Here is a 25,856-nt window from a genome sequence, read left to right on the forward strand (position 1 = left end):
CTCTCGTACGCGCCAAATATTCTTGTACCGACTGAGCCAGGCAAGGTGAAACCTTGAGCAGGAAGGGTGACGATCTGCAACATACCTCCCACAAATAGCCAACCACTCTTGCTGCTCAACCGAGTATAGACCGCTACACAGTCCTTGTGTCACTGAACAACACAATGCACTTCAATAGAGGCAATATTAAGTTTGACATGAATTGTGCTATGTACTCTCATGACTCGAGAGAAAAGGGTTGCTCATACACATAAGCTAGTTACAATTCGAGCTAGGTTACTACGTTTATAACATGAGTAAGTTGTTGGTGCCAAAAAACGCTATTTACCTGACCTAGCTTTACTTTCTTACTTTTAGTATCGGTTTCTGTCCTGCTGTTACAGTGACTAAACGCTGCTTCCGCAGTTTTCAGCATGTATTTTGTTTGTGTTTGTATAGTTTAGTTATATCTTTGTTAAAATGGAGACATGTTGTAAGTGAGTGACATATGCTTAATGATCACTGGAATGTCCGAATACTTTATGGTTAAAAACAACATAATTTATTTTTGTTTGATCTGTGTTAAAATAGACATTGTAAAAGCAAATATCCTCAAATAGGTCAGTCTCTTTAAAGGTCTTTGAGTGATGGTTTCAAGAAAACAAAACTCTTTCCAAGTGAAATTTTTTAACTCGTTTTATCAACATATATCTGTGAAAAAATTTCTAAAAAATGACTTTTGTCAAATCCAGTTATGATGGAAACCTAAAATCAGTTTTGGTAATAGGTGTGTCAAAGTTTGAGATGATGGCGTGACATGTTTGGACAAAGACAACTGCATAAATCTCAAACATACATAAGAAAGACAATGGATTGTTCAATTGAAAAATGTGAAGAATGTTTTATCAACAATTGTAAGGAATATCAATTTTAGTAAATAAATTAATGTGTTTTTTTATGAAAATTAATACAGAAAACTGAGTATAAAATTAGTATATGTATTATTAAAAAAAAACTTGTTTCCAATCCATAATATGTTATAGGATTTAAGAAAACTTAGCAACATTTACTGAAAAGCAATTCTTAAACTCGGTCTCATTAACCATGCAGTTAATTTACCCATTAGCATATATGGATGGGAGATAACTGAGCTAGAAGACAAGGCAGAGGAAAGTGTTTAAGAAGAGGTATTATCTTCTTTAATGTTAGTTATAACTTTTTCAATACAGCCTCCTAAAGAAAGGACTGGTCTGAATAATTCTCTGTATAAGAATTCTTAGAGAGACGCTATTTATAAGACCTAAAATTTAAGGGAAATTCCCATTTGTCTCTTCCCAAAAGTGGATATTAAAATCACCACAAATAACAATTTCCCAATTACATCTCATAGGTACTCTGACAGCCTCAACAGCCTCATTGAATATATCAATACCTCTATCTGGAAATCTGTAAATTGATAACATTATCAAATTAAGACTTACACTGATTTCAACCATAGTAGACTCAAAATAATGCAGGGACACTATTCCTAGCAACATTTAGTCTTTTGCAATGTAGGATTCTATTTTTGTTGTTAGCTTCAAATTACCTTTTTCTTAAAAAAAAGGCACAAGAGTGTGTGTATAGTTCTAGACCCAGGTCAGTACTCAGAATGTTACAGAAAAAGAACAGTTGAAGGATCTATGTTTTCTTCTGTTGGAGTTTCCATTACTTTTACATCAAGAAATGTACATAGACAAGAATAAAGAGAAAAGAAAGCTTGTTTTATATGAAAAAAAATAAGTGGCAAAATCCCACATATAATTGCTGATTACTCTAGGAAGAATAAGGGTAATAAATATTATTCCAAATCAATTAAGGACTACTTAGTTTAACACGCTGATGGCACTAATGTTGTTATTCAAGCAGAATCACTTTACATCCTCACAACTGAACTATCTTAAAATTTTTAAAGTTTAAAATCATGGATTTCTGTAAGTGGTTTATTTTAAACACTTTAACGTTGATAAAACACAAAATTCATTTTCAGATTCAAAAGGAATAGGAGTAAAGAAACTATCATACTTGATAATATTCCTATTCAGGAATCCATATCAGTGTGTTTTATGGAATTTGCATGGACTCTAACTTAAATTGGTTGAAACATAATAATAATTAATTATATGTATCAAACACTAAGGCTGGTTTATTTAGGATTTATTTTGTATTGATATATGACCTTACTTTCTGAGCAACAGTTAGGTAAACTTAGTTGGAAGATTTCTTTACTGTAAAAACAACGGTTTCACTGATGAGTGGCCTAGTTAGGCGTGCAGTAGTCAGAAAGTACTTATTAATGATGAACCTGCAATGCACTTTCATACATTTATTGTTTATATTTTCCAACTTCATGTTTGCTTTCACCAACCGCAGTCTTTCTCTAGACACTACAATTAGTTCAATGTTTTAATAATATAACTGTGTTAATCACCTGTATTCAATCATAAATAAGAATAAACTCATCTTTTTACAGCATAGTAGATATATTTAACTAGGCATTTTTACAAAAAATTTAAAACAAACATGCGAAAACAGGCATTATATTCCTGACAAAGACAAGCTATTTAATGCAAATTCTAATGCTTATTAATCACACGGTACAGAGGAAAGTTTCCCATGCAAACCAAAAGTACTTGTTTTTTCAGAGAGAGGTTCTGAAGTACGTTCTTCCTCAAATTGAGCTTTGCTTGTAACACTGATGATAATTTGCATTATGAATTGATTGTTAAATTAACAATAATCTGTCTTTGTTTTTTTATTTTCTGTAGTTTAATACTCTAATTGAACAAAACATTGATGTATAACTTTTCATTTAAGTACTGAGTTGACATAGTAAAACCCTTAGTAGTGGGCCAGTGTCTTCTGCCAGGAGAGTATACAGAGAACAGTTCTTCTCTTGCAACCTCAGCTGTAGCAGTCTTTCTTAAGTAAAATGTTTTAGCCTCATGAAAATGTGATAAAGAGAAACAGCTCTGAGAGTGCACACAATTGTAAAAAGGTGGAGGCTTACCTCAAAATCTATGCTGTAGTCAGTTGGAGACTTCATGCCCCTCTTGGCATCCAGTTTGCTCTTCACTTGATGATTGTCGTAGGTTACATCAACATCATACATCACACTCTTGGGAGCCACACTTCCTTTCAGCAAGCCAGAGAAGCCCAGCAGGGGATATGAAACTTTGCAAATAAATATTTTAAAATTAGTATTTGTCTTACTGAATATTTCGATAATCAAATTTTAATTGAGAACTGCCTTAACAAATTTAGAAGTAAATCTTGTATATAGATATCTTATACAATATTATAACAAAATTTTATACAGTATAATTATTATGAGAAATAGAGTTTATTATGCCTGGTGTTTCTAGAATATTCCAGAACAAATATCTGGTATATGAATGATATATTTCTAGGCTTTGTGACTTTTATGCCATTTGACTAATCATAAATTACTTTTGATCCGAACAGTCTGGAGGAATCCTACTGTCTGATTCTATAAAAGACTTATGATGTAATATGATGGAGTCCTATAATAATTTTGAAACTAAAGGTGTATTTCAGGTATATATTATTTCAACGTTCATGATGTGAAATTTAGAGGTTTAAATAATTACAAGTGGCTCTTATAGTTCAAATGAATTATATTTCCGACATTGTACTAACATTTGCATTATTCCTCAGATAAAGAAAATTTATATACATATGTAGAACTGAGAAGACTACTACAGTCATAAACCATACACTTTTGTCTGTGTAATCTGGGAGATGGAAAATCTCTAAGAGATGTTACAGTTGCAATTAGACTCTCCAAAATTAAATGGTTTTTTTTATAATATCATGCCAAAAGTTTAAAGTGCTGTTCTTGTTTTAGAGAAGCAATTGTAATTGGTTTTATTCTGATACAAGACTACTCGGTTTAACATATGTTTACTAAAGATGGCTCTTCACACCAAAGGCAAAATATTTTTTTTAATTGTATAAACAATCTTTCTACATGATGTGAACTGAAAGACTTATGTTAGTATAGTAGAATCTTAGATAACAAAAATAAAATATTCATTTATTTTAATTTTCTTATACAATCTTCAAATACAAGATGAAACTGACAGTAATATAAGCTATTACAGATGCAAAAAGTAGTAATAGCACTGATTCCTTTTGTAAAATCATAAATATTAACTTTATTATCGTGTTAAATGTAAATAAAGGAGTGTGCTCAGGAAAACTTTAATTTCTCTTTTTTAATTAATTGTAGCACAAAAAACGTGGTCATAAAATCTTCACCATTTTTTGTTACTCGTCTATATTTACTATAAAATTTAAGAGTTTAGAGTAATGTTATTAAGCTTAGAAAACTTAGTATGGCCACTATTTTAAAAGTGGAAGTGATAATTATTTTAACCTTTTTTAAATATTGGTCTTTGCTATACTAACAGGTATATAAAGTTTTAAGTTTATACTTTTATGGATTTCAAATATAAAATCAATTTGTGTGTGTGTGTGTGTTATTACTGATAAATAAAAGACAACACTTTAGATTAAATGGCACCAAAAATGCAACTTTGTGGATTTAAAAAAGTTTTAATGGAATTGGTACTATGTTTGAAATATTCAGACAATTTTGAAAATAATCTTAAAAGATAATTATATACACCAGTCAAAGGGTTTTAGACGTTCATTAAACTCACTTGATATATTTCAAAATTTCCCTTTGTTCATAATTTAAAATATGTCTAAGTTATTTGATTTAATTATGTTAATATTCCTTAAATCAATATATTATATATGTGTTATTTACTTAAAAACATTAATATTACATCATAATTCATCCAATTTCAACCATAGCCAAATCTTTATCACAAATTATATTATTAATCTTAACAAATAAATTGTAACCTATCACTATAACAATTTCTCAAATATAGATAGGATATTTATTAAAAAGTTTTTTTACATCAACTGAACAATTCCATGTAATTAATACATATAAAATTCTAAATTGTTCTCAAAATTCCCCTTCACCTTATGCATTATATTTATAGTGCTGTGCTAGTATTGTTTTTCGCTACAAGAGCCAGCTGATGAACATAACCAACAATGATGGATACTACTGCTTCCTGTTTCACCATCTTCATTTCTTACAGTTTAGAAAACACAGTTCAAAACTTTTAATCTCGACCACTCTTAATATTGACCACTTATTTGTGTTCTCTTTTTAACTCTTGAAAAATAAAAAAGTAGTTTGAAGAGTCCATGAATGGTGAGACCTTTCTATTTTATATAGACTACTCCATGTTGAAGTTTGGTCTACAGTTGTAAGACTTTTACATATTTTGATTTAATATTTTAAAGTTTCAAGATTAATTTACTACCAGCCTATTACAATTTACAAATCCAAGATTCAGTTTAAATTCTCATAGAAAATTCATTTTTGTAATATATTTTTTATTTTATTATTAATTATATAATAGTGAACTATCTACAGACTTTGTTGAGATTTTATCTGGAATAACAATTGGTTTAATATTACATTTTAATTTACATGCTAATTAATACTCTAAATTCAAATCCAAATTCAATTATAATGGAATTTAGTTATTATAACTGGACTTTTAGATAATAATAAAAAACTTCCACCAACTCTGTTGAAAATAATCACGTGTGCGTAGCACAATAACTCCTCCCAGTGAAAAATTAATAATTTTCTCTGATACTAGACCTATGTCTGTCATAAATTGTTTTTAACACAAAATGTCATTTAATCCCTAAATTATTGTAATCCCCAATTGTACTAAATTAGTTTTTAGTCTTTACATAAACTTTTATAAATGCTTCATTAATACATTCTTGATAATCAATAACAAGATGGAAGTGACAGTTTACAAAATAAAAATGTATATATATTATATATATATATATATATATATATATATATATATATATATATATATATATATATATACACAAATTTTATAGTGTTGAAAGCAGTATGATTAAAAAATTAAATCAACCTGTATTTTCAGTGTGGAAGTCAAAATCTTCTACAGACTCGTACTTGTAAGACAACAACTGGGCAATTGATAAACGGGACACTTCGCTCCTGAGATCTGAACCATGAACAATAACCAAGTTGTTCTCAATCTGAAATCACATGAGCTAAATTAATTCATTCACCATAAATTTGACTAATAATTTTTAACTTGAAAAACATGCACATTAAATTTATTTTATATTTTGTACTTATAAATGACTACGCCAGAAATAAAGTTTAAAAGTAAATATTCTATGCTCATTAAGATTTATTTACCTTGTTTGGGGTTCTCTCATATTCCCATTTAACACTTCCTCCTAAATCAGGATACTTTGAGGGTAAAATGTCTACTCTGGCTATGTATTTTCTTTCACCCAGTTTCTGGATTTTTGAGTTTAATGTTAAAGTGTCCTTTTCATATGATGCCTTGAGATCAGTTGCGATAAGGTTAGCATCAATAGTGATGGTTCCGTCAACAGTCACCTTTATATTGGGAGTGTTCAGAGTTACAGATTGCAGTTCATATTGTCTGTAAGCTGTTCCAGGATTTTTTTCCACATATATAGCTCCTAAATGCAAACATAAAAAATATTAAATAATAAAATATACACATCTGACAGTAATCCAAAACACGCTGACACCAGTAATAGTTTTTTTAGTATTTAAAATCACTAAAAAGGTAAAAGTATTAATGGTTTAACTAATTTACAAAATAATAAATTTGCAGTACCTATAACATTAGCTGTTAAATAAATAAATAATAATTTATTTAGAGGTTAATGTACACTGATGATAGTTGAATACCCACATATATGGCAATAAAATAACTCGAAAAAGAAGCGTTTTAGTTGACTATTCATTATACTAATATAAATATGACCCTGTATATACAGGGTGTCCAAAAAGTCCCGGGTCGGTTAAATATTTTTCAAAATATTTAAAATAGAGCTACAAAACCTTACACAAAGTTACTGGACATAAAAATCTATTTTATCACATATTCAGTGATCCGCTACTTCCTCAGGGGGGCAGCCCGCTAGGAATCAGAAGAAAATCTTAAATTTAAGCATAGGTTGATATGCATATCAAATAAAAGGTCTGTATTAGTAGATTACAGAGCCACAAACCCGACCTCAAACGGATAACCGAGTCAAAAATGACAGCCGTTCAAAGATGGCTAGAGTTTGCAAGTTAGGTTAATGTAAAAAATACACTGATGAGCTTTTTAATTTTAACTTTACTACCCCAAAACTGTTTACAATTTGTTTTGGGGTAGTAAAGTTTTGTAGCTCTATTTTAAATATTTAGAAAAATATTTAACCGACCCTGGACTTTTTGGACCCAAACTCTAGCCATCTTTGAACGGCTGTCATTTTTGACTCGGTTATACGTTTGAGGTCAGGTTTGCGGCTCTGTACCCTACTAATAAAGACCTTTTATTTGATATGCATATCAACCTATGCTTACATTTAAGATTTTCTTCTGACTCCTAGCGGCCCCCCCCCCCTGAGGAAGTATCGGATCACTGAATATGTGATAAAATAGATTTTTATGTCCAGTAACTTTGTGTAAGGTTTTGTAGCTCTATTTTAAATATTTTGAAAAATATTTAACCGACCCGGGACTTTTTGGACACCCTGTATATATATTAGTATATATAAATTACATGTATGAGTCTATGTGAGTAACACGCTACGAATTGAGCTCGTTAATTAGTGTTTGTTTGCCGGGAAATATTGAAGTACTGTGATCAATTTTAGGTCAATTTGTAGTGTTAGAACTTAAGTTCATTGTGATCTATATAAAAATAGTTATTTTGAATTTATATCCTGGTTTTTTGCAATTTTTAACTTTGTCGGAGCTTGTTCATCATCGGTCTGCAATGCCAGGTGGTTCCAAGATCGTGACGCGTGGAGCGCTCAAGTCCGATAACGACACTTCAGCAGACGACACTGTAACGCAACCGGCTACTCTACAGTCAGTCGACGATAAACTAAACGCAATTATGAAGCTGTTACAGAGTAATACTAATGACATCAGAGAAATGAAGACTGAACAGAGAGAACTCGGTACGTCAATTGAGTTATGTCATAGTAACATAAGTGAGTTAAAGGACTTAATTAAAACTCAAGATACGAAAATTTACGAGTGTAACAATGAAGTTCAGCGTTTATCCAACGAGAATGTCCATTTGCGAAGCAAAGTTAATTCTTTAGCAACGGAAATAAGAGCTTTAGAACAATATTCTCACAGGAATAACTTAGTAATCTATGGAGTTCCGGAAGAAAAAAACGAAAATATCCACAATGTTATGAGAAGATTGTCTACTGCTATTCAGTTTCCTGACTGGTCAACCAACATCGTGGATGCTGTGCACAGAATGGGGAAAGAGAACAACGACGGTCCAAGACCCATTGTAGTAAAATTCGTCAGCAGACTTGACAGGGATGAATTCCTGAGGAAGAGGAAGGTAAGACGTCAACTCAAGGCCACTGACTTAGGCTTCAGCAGCGAGAACTCCGTATATATTAATGAGTCGCTAACTTCATCTACTAGAGATCTTCTCAAGCTCACCAAGATCAAGGCTAAGGAGAAAAATTACACCCAGGTGTGGACCTCCAACTGTTCGATTTTTGTTCGCAAGGAGAAGGGAAAAGGCGAATTTATCAAAATACTTTCAGTGAATGATCTAGGCAAGATGTAAAACTGTAAGTAATTGTATTGAATATTTGCCTGAATGTTACGCTCAGTTATTTTTCACGCATTTGCGTTTCTTATCTATCCCTCCATTGTTTAATTATTCTGTTACTTTGTTGAAAGCTATTGTTGTTAGATATATTAAGGAATTAGATTTAAACTCTTACTATTTAACTTATTTGTTATTTATTCAGAGTCTATTTATTTCTTTGTTTGAAGGTTATTTTTGACGATGGAAGGATTGTGAAGGAAACAGGATTTTTCCGGACATTTGCCATCGTTAAGTGAAACAAGAAAAACAGTAACACTACGTTTCGAGATCTGCAATCTGATCTCTTCTTCAGGTAAAGAACTAACCTAATACATAATTACAAACTAGGTTAAAAATAAACAAATCTTACTAAAGCGTTGTGGCACGCCTGAGTCAGGAATCACAACCTACATGTTGTATGTCAACTTCACTAACACTAAAGACATGCACTTAATAAAAAACTATACAAAACACCAATCATTAAACTAAACTACGGAATACAGGTCACTATATGTCTTCACTCGTCTACTAACCATTTACGACTGACCAGAGGGGGTAGCCAATGGTAATCGTGACGGCCGGCTAAAACAAGATGGCGGAAATACAAGGAAAGGGGAACAGGAATGGGCCCTTTCGTTATTATTGGTTCATGCGAGATGAACTTCTTAAAACCATATTGTGACTCCGCATTGGTTTATTGCAAAATATCCGATCCGTTTGATACTTTTGGTATTCTCTTTAGTTCATTTTTTAGAATTGGCAACCAAAGCGGCCTAATCTCGACTGATGGTTTGACTGATTGGTTGGTCTGCCAATTTAATGTATGTTGCCTCAATTAATTTCCTTTTGAAGAAATGTGGTTCCGATGTATTATGTGGGCTTCATCCCAATTCATATGATGGTCTTCGGACCAACAATGGTGTGCAATTTTTGACTTTTCTGTGAAACCCTTTCCTCGTGTTTTCTTTGTGTTCTTTTATCCTTATGTTTAGTGGTCTTTTTGTCTCGCCTATGTATTCCCTATTGCAGCTACATTTTATACTGTAAACACAGTTTTTGGAATCCTGTGTGCCATTTTTTGGTTTTGTTTTTTACGAGACTTTGTCTAAGAGTGTTGTGTGTTTTTAAACGCGGTTCTAATGTTGTACTTTCTACCTACTCTTCTAATTTTCTCCGATAATCCCGGCACATAAGGGATTGACATAAACGCAAATTTATCACAATTCTGTTTTTCTGACTCAGGAAATGATTCTTCTGGTTCGTTTGCACTTATTAATTACTAATTGAGGGTATCCATTGCTTCTGAGATCCGATTCAATTTTCTTAAATTCTTCTTTTAGTCCATCTTTATCTGAGCACAAGCTCTTTGCTCTATCAAACAACGAGTAGGCTACTCCTTCTTTGACAGATTTTTTGATGGTTGGATTGATAATTTAAATATTTTCCTGTGTGTGTTATCTTTCGAAAAAACAGTTGTCTTAAGGACATCCCTATCTCTTAATACACACACATCCAAAAAGGGAAGCTTGTTTTGGACTTCCATTCCCATTGTGAGGCGGATGGAAGGAGAAATACTATTAATGTGATTCAAAAAAATTATTTAATTCAATGTCTCCATGAGAAAAAATAACAAAGGTATCATCCACATACCTCCACCAAATCTTCGGTTTGAACTGAGCTAAAGCCAAAGCTTTTCGCTCGAATTCCTCCATAAAGATATTGGCGAAAATAGGAGACAGTGGAGAACCCATTGCCATCCCCTCATCTTGACGGTAAATTTTACCCTCTAACTCAAAATAAATTGCATTGAGTGCATAGTTCTAACAGTTTCCATAATTACTGGCACGGGAAGTTTAGTTCTATCCTTTAATGTTTGGTCTTCTTTGAGACGTGATTTAATAATTCCGAGAGTTTCTGGAACTGGTTACATTTGTAAATAGGACTTTCGACATCAAAACTTACCAGTTTGTCAGTTTCAGTCAACTTTAGGGATTTTGACTTCTCTACGAAATCCCTGGAATTTTTTGATGAAAGAGTCAGTTTTTCCTACCAATGGTGTTAAGATGTCCAAGAGGACTTTTAGACAATTCCTGCAAGGTGAATCACGAGAACTAATGATGGGCGGAGAGGGATGGTAGGTTTGTGGATTTTGGGAAGGCCATACATATGGGGGATTTTGGGAGTGGTGAGGAGTTAATTTAGATCTAAATTTATCTGAAAAAAATTCTTTATGTTTTCTTAAGGTGTTTGCTACTTTGCGTTCAAATGAATCAGTCGGGTCTTTATTTAAAACTGTATATTTGCCAGTATTTAAAGTTTCCGCAATCTTTTCTTTATACGCTACTGAGTCAAGTACCACAGTAGCGTTGCCTTTGTCGGCAGGTAAGATTTTGACCGTGTCATCTTTCCCAAGGATCGACCTGGCCTTTTCTCCTCTATTGTTAAATTGGGTTTTGTGGGAGGAATTTTTCTGAGTAAAAAGACTGGCCTCGCAGCGGAAGCGGTCACCCTGTTCCTCAGGTAACTGTGAAACAGCCGACTCAATTCCAGCTACGAAATCCAGTGCCTTTACCGATTTTTGTGCCACAGAAAAGTTTAAACCTTGGATAATACTGATATTTCCGCTTCATTCAGGATTTTCGAAGAGAGATTGATTACGTTTTTTATTATTTGCATCCGTATTCACGTTGCCATCCTTAGGCAAATCACATTTTTTAGGCCTAATTTTTTCCAGTTTGGAGATTTTCTTTTTCTTATCTGTTTCAGAAACTTTTATACATCTATTTTGAATGCTTTCGAGAATGTTGTTGAATTCTGTACCGATCAGTGTTTTTAATTCAGTTTTTTTACACTCAATACTATTTTGGAGGAGGGTATTTTTTCACGATGATGATATGCAATTCTTTCTTTAAGTAAAGATTTAGAAGCAGAAGACAAAAATTTTACTGGCTTTCCTACTATGAAAAGGAGTTTTTAGAGTTAACCCTATAGGCATAAGGTCTTCAACCTTACATTTATGCAAGAAAGTTAAATGATTAATGTGTTTTAGTTAATTCAAGATGCAAAGCTCTCAAGGTCTTTGATTTGTTTACTGGTTCCGGGTCCGTACCGAGAATCAATTCTTTGTTTGAAGGTTATTTTTGACGATGGAAGGATTGTGAAGGAAACAGGATTTTTCCGGACATTTGCCATCGTTAAGTGAAACAAGAAAACAGTAACACTACGTTTCGAGATCTGCAATCTGATCTCTTCTTCAGGTAAAGAACTAACCTAATACATAATTACAAACTAGGTTAAAATAAACAAATCTTACTAAAGCGTGTGTGGCACGCCTGAGTCAGGAATCACAACCTACATGTTGTATGTCAACTTCACTAACACTAAAGACATGCACTTAATAAAAAACTATACAAAACACCAATCATTAAACTAAACTACGGAATACAGGTCACTATATGTCTTCACTCGTCTACTAACCATTTACGACTGACCAGAGGGGGTAGCCAATGGTAATCGTGACGGCCGGCTAAAACAAGATGGCGGAAAATACAAGGAAAGGGGAACAGGAATGGGCCCTTTCGTTATTATTGGTTCATGCGAGATGAACTTCTTAAAACCATATTGTGACTCCGCATTGGTTTATTGCAAATATCCGATCCGTTTGATACTTTTGGTATTCTCTTTAGTTCATTTTTTAGAATTGGCAACCAAAGCGGCCTAATCTCGACTGATGGTTGACTGATTGGTTGGTCTGCCAATTTAATGTATGTTGCCTCAATTAATTTCCTTTTGAAGAATTGTGGTTCCCGATGTATTATGTGGGCTTCATCCCAATTCATATGATGGTCTTCGGACCAACAATGGTGTGCAATTTTTGACTTTTCTGTGAAACCCTTTCTCGTGTTTTTCTTTGTGTTCTTTTATCCTTATGTTTAGTGGTCTTTTTGTCTCGCCTATTTACCGTCAAGATGAGGGGATGGCAATGGGTTCTCCACTGTCTCCTATTTTCGCCAATATCTTTATGGAGGAATTCGAGCGAAAAGCTTTGGCTTTAGCTCAGTTCAAACCGAAGATTTGGTGGAGGTTTATGTGGATGATACCTTTGTTATTTTTTCTCATGGAGACATTGAATTAAATAATTTTTTGAATCACATTAATAGTATTTCTCCTTCCATCCGCCTCACAATGGAAGTGGAAGTCCAAAACAAGCTTCCCTTTTTGGATGTGTGTGTATTAAGAGATAGGGATGTCCTTTAAGACAACTGTTTTTCGAAAGATAACACACACAGGAAAAAAATATTTAAAATTATCAATCCAAACCATCAAAAATCTGTCAAAGAAGGAGTAGCCTACTCGTTGTTTGATAGAGCAAAGAGCTTGTGCTCAGATAAAGATGGACTAAAAGAAGAATTTTAAGAAAATTGAATCGGATCTCAGAAGCAATGGATACCCTCAATTAGTAATTAATAAGTGCAAACGAACCAGAAGAATCATTCCTGAGTCAGAAAAACAGAATTGTGATAAATTTGCGTTTATGTCAATCCCTTATGTGCGGGATTATCGGAGAAAATTAGAAGAGTAGGTAGAAAGTACAACATTAGAACCGCGTTTAAAACACACAACACTCTTAGACAAAGTCTCGTAAAAACAAAACCAAAAAAATGGCACACAGGATTCCAAAAAACTGTGTTTACAGTATAAAATGTAGCTGCAATAGGGAATACATAGGCGAGACAAAAAGACCACTAAACATAAGGATAAAAGAACACAAAGAAAACACGAGAAAGGGTTTCACAGAAAAGTCAAAATTGCACACCATTGTTGGTCCGAAGACCATCATATGAATTGGGATGAAGCCCACATAATACATCGGGAACCAACATTTCTTCAAAAGGAAATTAATTGAGGCAACATACATTAAATTGGCAGACCAACCAATCAGTCAACCATCAGTCGAGATTAGGCCGCTTTGGTTGCCAATTCTAAAAAATGAACTAAAGAGAATACCAAAAGTATCAAACGGATCGGATATTTGCAATAAACCAATGCGGAGTCACAATATGGTTTTAAGAAGTTCATCTCGCATGAACCAAATAATAACGAAAGGGCCATTCCTGTTCCCCTTTCCTTGTATTTCCGCCATCTTGTTTTAGCCGGCCGTCACGATTACCATTGGCTACCCCCTCTGGTCAGTCGTAAATGGTTAGTAGACGAGTGAAGACATATAGTGACCTGTATTCCGTAGTTTAGTTTAATGATTGGTGTTTTGTATAGTTTTTTTTATTAAGTGCATGTCTTTAGTGTTAGTGAAGTTGACATACAACATGTAGGTTGTGATTCCTGACTCAGGCGTGCCACAACGCTTTAGTAAGATTTGTTTATTTTAACCTAGTTTGTAATTATGTATTAGGTTAGTTCTTTACCTGAAGAAGAGATCAGATTGCAGATCTCGAAACGTAGTGTTACTGTTTTCTTGTTTCACTTAACGATGGCAAATGTCCGGAAAAAATCCTGTTTCCTTCACAATCCTTCCATCGTCAAAAATAACCTTCAAACAAAGAATTGATTCTCGGTACGGACCCGGAACCAGTAAACAAATCAAAGACCTTGAGAGCTTGCATCTTGAATTAACTAAACACATTAATCATTTAACTTTCTTGCATAAATGTAAGGTTGAAGACCTTATGCCTATAGGGTTAAACTCTAAAAACTCCTTTCATAGTAGGAAAGCCAGTAAAATTTTTGTCTTCTTGCTTCTAAATCTTTACTTAAAGAAAGAATTGCATATCATCATCGTGAAAAATACCTCCTCCAAAATAGTATTGAGTGTAAAAAAAACTGAATTAAAAACACTGATCGGTACAGAATTCAACAACATTCTCGAAAGCATTCAAAATAGATGTATAAAAGTTTCTGAAACAGATAAGAAAAAGAAAATCTCCAAACTGGAAAAAATTAGGCCTAAAAAATGTGATTTGCCTAAGGATGGCAACGTGGAATAACGGATGCAAATAATAAAAACGTAATCAATCTCTCTTCGAAAATCCTGAATGAAGCGGAAATATCAGTATTATCCAAGGGTTTAAACTTTTCTGTGGCACAAAAAATCGGTAAAAGGCACTGGATTTCGTAGCTGGAATTGAGTCGGCTGTTTCACAGTTACCTGAGGAACAGGGTGACCGCTTCCGCTGCGAGGCCAGTCTTTTACTCAGAAAAATTCCTCCCACAAAACCCAATTTAACAATAGAGGAGAAAAAGGCCAGGTCGATCCTTGGGAAAGATGACACGGTCAAAAATCTTACCTGCCGACAAAGGCAACGCTACTGTGGTACTTGACTCAGTAGCGTATAAAGAAAGATTGCGGAAACTTTAAATACTGGCAAATATACAGTTTTAAATAAAGACCCGACTGATTCATTTGAACGCAAAGTAGCAAACACCTTAAGAAAACATAAAGAATTTTTTTCAGATAAATTTAGATCTAAATTAACTCCTCACCACTCCAAAATCCCCCATATGTATGGCCTTCCCAAAATCCACAAACCTACCATCCCTCTCCGGCCCATCATTAGTTCTCGTGATTCACCTTGCAGGGAATTGTCTAAAGTCCTCTTGGACATCTTAACACCATTGGTAGGAAAAACTGACTCTTTCATCAAAAATTCCAGGGATTTCGTAGAGAAGTCAAAATCCCTAAAGTTGACTGAAACTGACAAACTGGTAAGTTTTGATGTCGAAAGTCTATTTACAAATGTACCAGTTCCAGAAACTCTCGGAATTATTAAATCACGTCTCAAAGAAGACCAAACATTAAAGGATAGAACTAAACTTCCCGTGCCAGTAATTATGGAACTGTTAGAACTATGCACTCAATGCAATTATTTTGAGTTTAGAGGGTAAAATTTACCGTCAAGATGAGGGGATGGCAATGGGTTCTCCACTGTCTCCTATTTTCGCCAATATCTTTATGGAGGAATTCGAGCGAAAAGCTTTGGCTTTAGCTCAGTTCAAACCGCGAAGATTTGGTGGAGGTATGTGGATGATACCTTTGTTATTTTTTCTCATGGAGACATTGAATTAAATAATTTTTTGAATCACATTAATAGTATTTCTCCTTCCATCCGCCTCACAATGGAAGTGGAAGTCCAAAACAAGCTTCCCTTTTTGGATGTGTGTGTATTAAGAGATAGGGATGTCCTTAAGACAACTGTTTTTCGAAAGATAACACACACAGGAAAATATTTAAATTATCAATCCAACCATCAAAAATCTGTCAAAGAAGGAGTAGCCTACTCGTTGTTTGATAGAGCAAAGAGCTTGTGCTCAGATAAAGATGGACTAAAAGAAGAATTTAAGAAAATTGAATCGGATCTCAGAAGCAATGGATACCCTCAATTAGTAATTAATAAGTGCAAACGAACCAGAAGAATCATTTCCTGAGTCAGAAAAAACAGAATTGTGATAAATTTGCGTTTATGTCAATCCCTTATGTGCCGGGATTATCGGAGAAAATTAGAAGAGTAGGTAGAAAGTACAACATTAGAACCGCGTTTAAAAAACACACAACACTCTTAGACAAAGTCTCGTAAAAACAAAACCAAAAAAATGGCACACAGGATTCCAAAAAAACTGTGTTTACAGTATAAAATGTAGCTGCAATAGGGAATACATAGGCGAGACAAAAAGACCACTAAACATAAGGATAAAAGAACACAAAGAAAACACGAGAAAGGGTTTCACAGAAAAGTCAAAAATTGCACACCATTGTTGGTCCGAAGACCAATCATATGAATTGGGATGAAGCCCACATAATACATCGGGAACCACATTTCTTCAAAAGGAAATTAATTGAGGCAACATACATTAAATTGGCAGACCAACCAATCAGTCAAACCATCAGTCGAGATTAGGCCGCTTTGGTTGCCAATTCTAAAAAATGAACTAAAGAGAATACCAAAAGTATCAAACGGATCGGATATTTGCAATAAACCAATGCGGAGTCACAATATGGTTTTAAGAAGTTCATCTCGCATGAACCAATAATAACGAAAGGGCCCATTCCTGTTCCCCTTTCCTTGTATTTCCGCCATCTTGTTTTAGCCGGCCGTCACGATTACCATTGGCTACCCCCTCTGGTCAGTCGTAAATGGTTAGTAGACGAGTGAAGACATATAGTGACCTGTATTCCGTAGTTTAGTTTAATGATTGGTGTTTTGTATAGTTTTTTATTAAGTGCATGTCTTTAGTGTTAGTGAAGTTGACATACAACATGTAGGTTGTGATTCCTGACTCAGGCGTGCCACAACGCTTTAGTAAGATTTGTTTATTTTAACCTAGTTTGTAATTATGTATTAGGTTAGTTCTTTACCTGAAGAAGAGATCAGATTGCAGATCTCGAAACGTAGTGTTACTGTTTTCTTGTTTCACTTAACGATGGCAAATGTCCGGAAAAAATCCTGTTTCCTTCTATTTATTTGTTATTTATTCAGAGTCTATTTGCTATTTAATCATAGTCTGTTTACCTGTTTTAGAATATGCACGTACGTATACGAGTATGTGTGTATGTATGCATGTGTATATGTATGTATGTATGTGTATGTATGTATGTATGTATGGCAGTGGCGTAACTAGACAGAGTCGCGCCCCCCCCGCAGCGTACTGAAATGCGCGCCCTCCTGTCGGCTCCTAACACCCCCCCCCCTTCCTCCTACTGACCTACACGCATCGTTATAATTATAGCCTACTTCCCCTGGTCTACCTTTATTCTCATGATGTTTCACTCTACTTACGGTAAATTGTAATAGAAAACAAACCTTTACTTTTTAAGAGTGGCTTTAAATTTGTGTGTAAATAGTTGATAGTCCCGTGCTGTGGCAATGTTTATTTTTATACATTTTGTAAAAAGATCAAAAAGGAAAAGAAAACTTTTAAAATGAATTATTCATCATAATTATTTATTAATGAAACTATCTCAAACATTAAAATAAAAATAGAAAAAATTGTAGACATGTTTAATTATTTCCATTTATTTAAACCCTCTCCTCTTCTTAAAACTGAAATATTTTTCAGCTAACATCTTCAAGTTGATCCTACGAGCCCGTTCATGTTCTATGCTCAAGACTCCCAAAGCGCTCAGCCTGGTATTGGTCATAGTGTTTCTCAAATAATTCTTTATGAGCTTGAGTTTAGAAAATGACCTGAAAATTTATATAAGATTAAAAAACTATGTTGTTAACATATAATGCCATTTTCAGGTTATAATACAAGTATATAATTAAAGGGTATAATAAACTCTTCTTAACACAAAAATTAATTTTAGTTAGTACGGGTTTTTTATGATATTTTGGTGATTACGAACCTTTCCGCTGACGCTGACGTAACTGGGAGAGTCAAGAACATCATCATCGCTGTGCAGACATCAGGAAGGCTGCTTGACAAAGTCACGTTTTCTATCATTAAATATGAGGCTAAATCCTTAACTCTTTTTTCAATCCTCTTGTTTTTATTTCATCCGAAACAATGTTTCTGAAACACACACTATTTGTGTCTCCAACCCGTGTGAAACATCTTCCTCATACTTCTCACAAAACTTCCTGGCTGAAAAAAATTAGTTCATCATCACTTTTCTCTGTGAGGTACTTTGGAGTTTAAAAAGATGAACTGATCGTTAATCCTGACCATGCTCTCAAAACGTCTGGAGATTTGAGCAATAAACTATATCCAAGCTCCTGTAAAAATACTTTTACTTTGAATTCTTGCAATGGATTAGAAAATTCAACATCGTTGGTCAGTTCGTCAAAAAAGTTTTTTACTTTTTTACATCGTTTAGTCGGCAGAGAAGACTCAATATTCCATCCCTGGCTAGCGTTTCAGCTTCTTTAACAACACCTTCAAACTCATTTCTTGCTCTCTTTAGTTCAGTCATACTCTTTCCAAGAAGGGCTGTAGCTTCGTCAATTGATACATCCTCTTTTTGTAGTGTTTTAGATGTAATATTAATTCTCTCTAAAACCTTACTTTGGAAAGTAAGCATCATACAAATTGAAAACACGTCATTTGTTTTTATTGAGTCCAGTTGCCTCTAAAACCTCTTTATTCTTTTTAGAAGTCAGAATAATATTCGTCAAACAGCTTTAAGACAGAAACAAAGTTACACTTTATGGCCAGTAAACAATCGTACCTAGATGACCAACGGGTCGGACACAATCTTTTGAGTGTCCTTGCTAAGTATAGACCCCCTTTGCTCCATAGATTTCTCTCTCAAAGCTTGCCATCTTGGCAGGCTTTCGCGAAAAACACGTAATTTGATTGACCAAATCGTAAAATAAAATCATTTCTGTTATGTCAGTAACTGAGTCATTGAGTACCAAATTTAAATTATGCGAGGCACAATGCACGTACTCTGCATTTGGCGACTTTTGCTTTATTCTAGATTGGATTCCAGAATAGTTTCCACTCATTAACGGCTGCCCCGTCATATACCCTGGCCTCTACACTTTTCAATTTTAATGTTGTTTTCTTCTTCCAAAAAAAAAATTACAAACACTCGTTAGTAATTTTTTCCGAATTTTGGCCTGTAAGAGCTATGAAACCCTAAGAATGATTCTTTAATTTCAAGTTTTTCGTAGTTTTGGACTGCCACATGTCGTATTACTATCGATAGTTGATCAGTTTTTGAGACGTCTTGAGTGGTGTCTAATACCAGAGAGAAGAAAGGAGCTGCTTGGATTTCACTTACAAACTTCATCCAGAACATGCTGTGACGCAAACATGATCATTTCATTTTGGATTTTGGGAGACAAATACTTAACTTTGCTTTGATCGTTTTTCTAAGTGACTTTTTAGAAGAGGATCGTATCGTGACAACAAATCTATAATATTCAAAAAGTTTCCAGAAGTAGTGTCCACTGTTTCAATATTTTTCATTCCGATGCCCTCTGAACGCTAAGTTACAAGTAGCCATAGTTATTACTACATCTAAAAGTCTTTTGAGAATCTCACAATACTCAGGTTCATACTTTTGAATAAGTGATTTTGCATCTTGGCTATTTTTTACGGTACTATATGCTAAACATGAATTTAAGTGTATACGAGATGTTTCATGTTCTTTAATTTTTTTGCTTAAACCTTGCCAATCATTTATTAGACCTTTACACCAAGCATCTTTAAATTTAGGGTTCAGTTCTGTCAGCGAACAACCAACAAGGTTCACAGTATACGCCATTTTAATAAAGGTGAATAACAAAGCCAAAACCGTTCTAGTTTTTTTGGCCCGTTTTGGCAATTTTGTAATAAAAATCACTGCTAAAAGATCTATTGTTTGTCGAGTCTTTAGGAAAAGGCCCTGTGGGCCTACATGGTTCAGAATTCCAAAATGAAAGTTTTATCTTCTTCTTTTAAGAGGGATACTCCGTCATTAGTGTAGAGCCCCAATGTCAGTTTTAAAAACACCACGTTGTTGACTGATTTCATTAGTATCAATATGCAAAACACAGTTTTTATCAATGTCTACGGTACAGCTACAGCTATCATTATTTATCTTAACGTCTAGACTCACGTCTGGTTTCGTTATTGTGAATTCAGGTGGGGTCTGAGTAGATGTTCCATTTTCTGTCTCGATGGTAGGTAGGTCAGAACTTATTTCACTACACTCACAAATTAAACCGGAAGTTATTTGTTTCCTTACACTGTCTTTGTTTTTACTAAGAGATATGTCAGATTTAAAAAATAGATCAATTTTTTGGTGTTTTTTTGCTTTTTCTTCCTCCTCCTTCTTCCGCTTTTCGGTATTCTGCACCACTAGGTTTTTTAGACAATTTTTGTTTAATTATTGATTTAGTTTTTCTAGTACATCGTCCCATAATATAAGTTTCCTGTAAGAGGTGTAGTTTGCAAACACTTTTCACCGCCACCACAGTTGTAGGCTACTGAATAAATCACAACTTTCGAAAATGCAGTAAACGTAACGAGTAATGATATATGACTGAGTGACAAGGAACCACAGTATACTGTGAAGGAACTACCTAACAATAATTGGTACTTGGTAGTGTGGAGGGAGGGAGGGGAGTATTCAAGTCGCAACATGAAAACAAGGCAGTACACGCACGCACACCCCCACGCTCACACACGGTCCTAAAGCGCCTTAAAATACACTTCCGTGGCGGTTCAGCAAATAGTTTGCCTGCTTTAGTTTTGAAGGCGTTTTAAACTAAAACAAGAAATGATAATAGGCCTACGATATTCCTCGCTAGCTCATTTATACAAAAAAAATTATAAGGAATTACAATGAAAATAGTGATATTCAACCTTAAGAAATTTGGTAAAATCGGTATAAATTTTTTTTATTTTTTTCATTCCTTCGTGTGGCGCCCCTTGACACGCCGCGCCCCCCCGCATTTCGCATTGCGGGGTTGCGGGGGTATGTATTACGCCACTGATGTATGGGTATGTATGTGTGTATATTTATAGTTATTTATGCAAACTATTACTTTGTTAGTTATTCTGAGTTCATTTATCTATTACAATAGAGCATTTATATATTTATCTATTTATAATTTGTTGAAACACTTGTTATTATTAACTTATGTTATGCTATTTAATTATGTTTGAATTATTAGTGCTCCAATGATACGCATTGAGTAATTCTAACAACTTGAATATTTATTATCAAAATGTAAGAGGCCTCAGAACAAAAATTAATTTATTTTTAAATAATTTTATGGCTAGTAACCACGATATCCTAGCTTTAACAGAAACTAATTTACAATCTGATGTTCATACCAGTGAATTGTTCCCAGATACGTATAATGTGTTTAGAAAGGACAGAGATTTGGGTGCAACTGGGTTATCTAGTGGAGGAGGTGTTTTATTAGCTGTAAATTCCAATATTGTGTGCAACAGAATTCATAACCTAGAGTGTAACATACCGAACTGTGAAAATATATGGTTAAAACTGTATAGCATTACAGGTAAATCGTTATATCTATGTGTTGTTTATATTCGGCCTAGAGCTTCATTAACAACGTATCAAGCTTTTTATGAAAGTTTACAAATTAATAAATTCATTAATAATAGTTCTTATGTTTTAATCGTAGGAGATTTCAATTTGCAAATATTTGGAATGAATTATAATTTACAACAAGGAGATATCTTATGCAAAGAATTAAATGTGTTTTTAAATACTCAGAGCTTAAGTTTGAAGAATGGAGTTTTAAATTTTCAAAATAAAACTTTAGATTTGATCATTTCAAATATAAGTAATACCGAAGTGACTCGATGTTTGGATCCGCTTGTGGCTGAAGATCCTTATCATCCAGCGATAGAGGTGAGGTCTGTTATCGCTACTCAACAATTGTGCAAGTCAAGGTCTCCTGACCAAACAGGTTATTGTTATCACAAGACAGACTTCCTTCAGTTATATCGTAGTTTGGCAGAAATTGATTGGTCTCAACTTTATAGTATACATGATGTTAACGATGCGTTAGAATATTTTTATGATAAAGTGTACGGGATTATTAATGAAACTTGTCCTCGTAAAAAGTCTAAATTGTCGAAGTTCCCTTTCTGGTTTACTAAAAATATTATTTCAAATTTAAAACTAAAAGACAAATTTCACAAAAAATATAAAACATTTCATGATCAAGAGTACTATATTAGATTTAAAAATTTAAGGTCAATAATTAAGAAAGACATACAAGTTGCTTATGATAACTTTATTCATGAAGCTGAAAATAATATTGTTGGAGATAGTAAACAGTTTTGGAAATTTATAAAGAATAAAAAGTCAGCCAATAAAACTTTATTTGTGATGGAAAATAATGGTGTTCAATTAAATAATGGTAGTTTGATTGTTGATGGTTTTAAAGACTATTTTAGCTTGGTGTATAATGATTACCAAGTGGAACCAACTATGGAGATGGCAATGAAAGAAACCCCCATGATGGGTGGCGATTGTCTGATTCTGGACCAGGTCACCAACCAGGATGTTAAATTGGCTATTAAAAAGTTGAAATCTAAAACTACTTCAGGACCTGATTTATTACCTCAGTACATATTCAAAGGCTGTGAAGATATTTTAATCAAACCGTTAAAATTTTTATACAATTTAAGTTTAAAATCAAGCACTTTTCCTGAAAAATGGAAATTGACTAAAGTAACGCCTATTTTTAAAAGCGGGAAGGAATACCAAATACAAAATCATAGACCTGTAGCCGTTTTGTCAACACCTGCTAAAATATTTGAAAGCATTATTTACAAATATTTATTTAACTATTTTAGTAAATACGTATCTCCTAATCAACATGGTTTCTTGCCTGGACGCTCAATTAACACAAACCTATTAAATTTTACGGATTACGTCTCCTTGGGGTTGGACTCGTTGACCCAGACTGATGCAATATATCTTGATCTGTCCAAGGCATTCGACACAGTGGACCACTTGATTTTATTGAAAAAACTGCACCATTATGGATTGTCAAGTAACTTAATACATTTTTTTCATTCTTATTTAATAAACCGAAAACAGTTTGTATGTTATAAGGGTTATTTGTCATCTAATTTCTTGGTGCAATCTGGGGTACCTCAAGGGTCAAATTTAGGTCCTTGTTTATTCTTAATTATGATTAACGATTTGTGTGACCACGTTAAAACAGTAAAGTCTTTGTTATTTGCCGACGATTTAAAACTTTTTTATTACATTTCTTTAATAAGGGACGCTGAAATACTACAAGCTGATCTGGATAATGTGTATAAATGGGCTAGCCAAAATAAAATGAATTTTAATATCGCAAAGTGCCATGTAATGTCTTTTACCAAATCAAATAGTTCCATAATACACAACTACAATTTAAATGGACAGTCAATTACAAGAGTCAATTTAGTTAAAGACTTGGGCGTTACAATTGATAACGAATTATCGTTCAGTACTCATATAGAAACTTGCGTGAATGCTGCGAGTAGAATGATGCGCTTTATTATGAGACAAGGTGCGAATTTTAGAAACATTGGGTCTTTTATGGTGTTGTACACATCCTTGGTCAGATCGAGACTTGAAAGCGCCGCCATTGTATGGAATCCTATACATTTAATTTATAATGATATGCTTGAAAGAGTGCAAAAGAAATTTTTTAGATATTTATACTTCAAGTGTTTTAATGTTTACACGTATTTAGTTCCATACAATGAGCTGTTGGAGATGTTTGGGTTGACGAGCCATTAATTAAAATTCCATTAATTTATTAAACTAATTTCCTGATATTGTCATTACCATATACTGTATTTGTTATTTATCAGAATGTGTATTATTTATTGTTTATTTATTTATAGTGCCTATGTAACGTTTAGAATAATATGTATTTATAGTTATTTTGCTTATAAATATTCCAGTGATACAATGGATATGGGACTTGGACTCAAACCACTTATTTAACATTTTGATTTGTTTGTACTGCTATAATGTAATTGGGTGTATTTCCTGTTTTATAGCATGAAAATAAAATAAAATAAATAAATAAATAAAATAAATGTATGTATGTATGTCTAATGTAAAACCAAATGTATTGTCTATTTTCTTGATATGAATGTATAACTCAAAAACAACTAAATTGTTAATATTTTATTTTTATTATATATATATATATATATATATATATATATATATATATATATATATATACATACACACATAGTGGTATTGAATGAGAACAATTAAAGTTATCATCAAAGTCAAATTAAATAACATGTACACTTATGAGCAACATCAGAGCTTATAACTTCAATATATTTTGACTAACCTGAAATTCCTACAGCTGACTGTTGCTGCTGCCTTCCTCCCTTTACTCCTTTTCGTCCAATCCATCCTTTATCAGACAATGCTGCTGTTTCTGGAAATTTGTATTCAAGAATAGGTTCATACTTCCTGCGATTTATGTCACCAGAAATGTGGGCACCAATCTTGATGAAGTATGCTGCCGTATCGGAAGTCAACTTAGCAGCTATAGCTTGCTCCAATTCAGTATCAATGACCACAGCTAAAAAAAGAAAAACACTCATGTATAAAAATTTGCAACTGCTGATCTATTTTGTTCAACACTACCAGTAAGCTGTTACATTCCATCTGGAAAGTTGTTTAAAGTATTGTCTGGTGATGTACATTACATAATGGATTTCAATCACCAATTTAACTTTAAATGCAATCTAATTAGCTATTAGTAAGTAATTTCAATCTTAGAAACTACAAACACAGCTTTGTGTTACATTGACATTTAATGCAATTAATTGTATACTGGAGGATATCTTACCTTCAAAGGTTGTGGGAACAGTTAAAGGAGATTCCATAACAATAAGGAGTTGTTTCTGGGGTTTCATGCTACCTTTGGCGGTCAGAAGAAACTTTCGATCTGTCTTCGAGTTGGGAGTATCCAAAAGCACCTCCAGGGATAATTTATCAGGCTCTGCAAAATATTTGTAACTTTAAAAAAGTTAATGATTTAGATAAATGCTGATATCAGTGTAAAGAATAAACAAAGAGCATTTTAATATTTCAGAACTATGTTTAAAGGTTACTAGACACTATTCCTACGTTTATTGTCATAGAAGGCTCTGAAGTGATAAGCAGTAAGTGATTCATCCTCCTTTTCAATGCGGAGGGAAGCCTTGCTAGGTCCATAGGCAGGACTGAGCACTTTGAATCCATCCAGGGGCACACTGACTTCTCCACAGACTGTCAGTCCAGTCAAGGTGTTTAGCTGGTCAAAACATCCACCGTGATCCTCCCTATAATACCAGTGCAGGGTTAAAGGCAATGTCAAGTAACAATTCCATGAAAAATTTTAAATGACTAACTCTATTAGTAAATGTAGGAAACATCTCTTACAGAATATTTTATATGGCCGGTAAAATATGTGGTAAAGCTGAGCTAAGCACAAAAACATAAAAGCTGCATTATGAGATTCAGTTGGGTGAAGTTATGGGTAGAATAAAATAATTCAATTTGTAACTTAGAAATGCAACATGACTAGAGAAATTCTCAATTATATGAGTACATGTCAGTAATCAGTACTGGGCTTCCTATGATTGGGAAAC

The 25,856-nt window shown here is 33.6% G+C and overlaps 1 protein-coding gene across 1 annotated transcript in view; it reads right to left on the minus strand.

The window, feature by feature from the left end:
* Positions 1-25,856, minus strand: part of LOC124360155 (apolipophorins-like) — a 139,154-nt gene that overhangs the window by 65,250 nt on the left and 48,048 nt on the right. Inside the window, exons 16-21 of the mRNA XM_046813521.1 lie at positions 25,354-25,547; positions 25,073-25,225; positions 24,566-24,802; positions 6,323-6,615; positions 6,027-6,156; positions 3,029-3,192 (exon numbers count right to left, since the gene is read on the minus strand). Coding sequence (XP_046669477.1) covers positions 3,029-3,192; positions 6,027-6,156; positions 6,323-6,615; positions 24,566-24,802; positions 25,073-25,225; positions 25,354-25,547 — 1,171 coding nt within the window. The remainder of the gene's footprint in view (positions 1-3,028; positions 3,193-6,026; positions 6,157-6,322; positions 6,616-24,565; positions 24,803-25,072; positions 25,226-25,353; positions 25,548-25,856) is intronic.

The sequence above is a fragment of the Homalodisca vitripennis genome, chromosome 1, assembly GCF_021130785.1.
Source record: "Homalodisca vitripennis isolate AUS2020 chromosome 1, UT_GWSS_2.1, whole genome shotgun sequence".
Lineage (NCBI taxonomy): Eukaryota > Metazoa > Arthropoda > Insecta > Hemiptera > Cicadellidae > Homalodisca > Homalodisca vitripennis.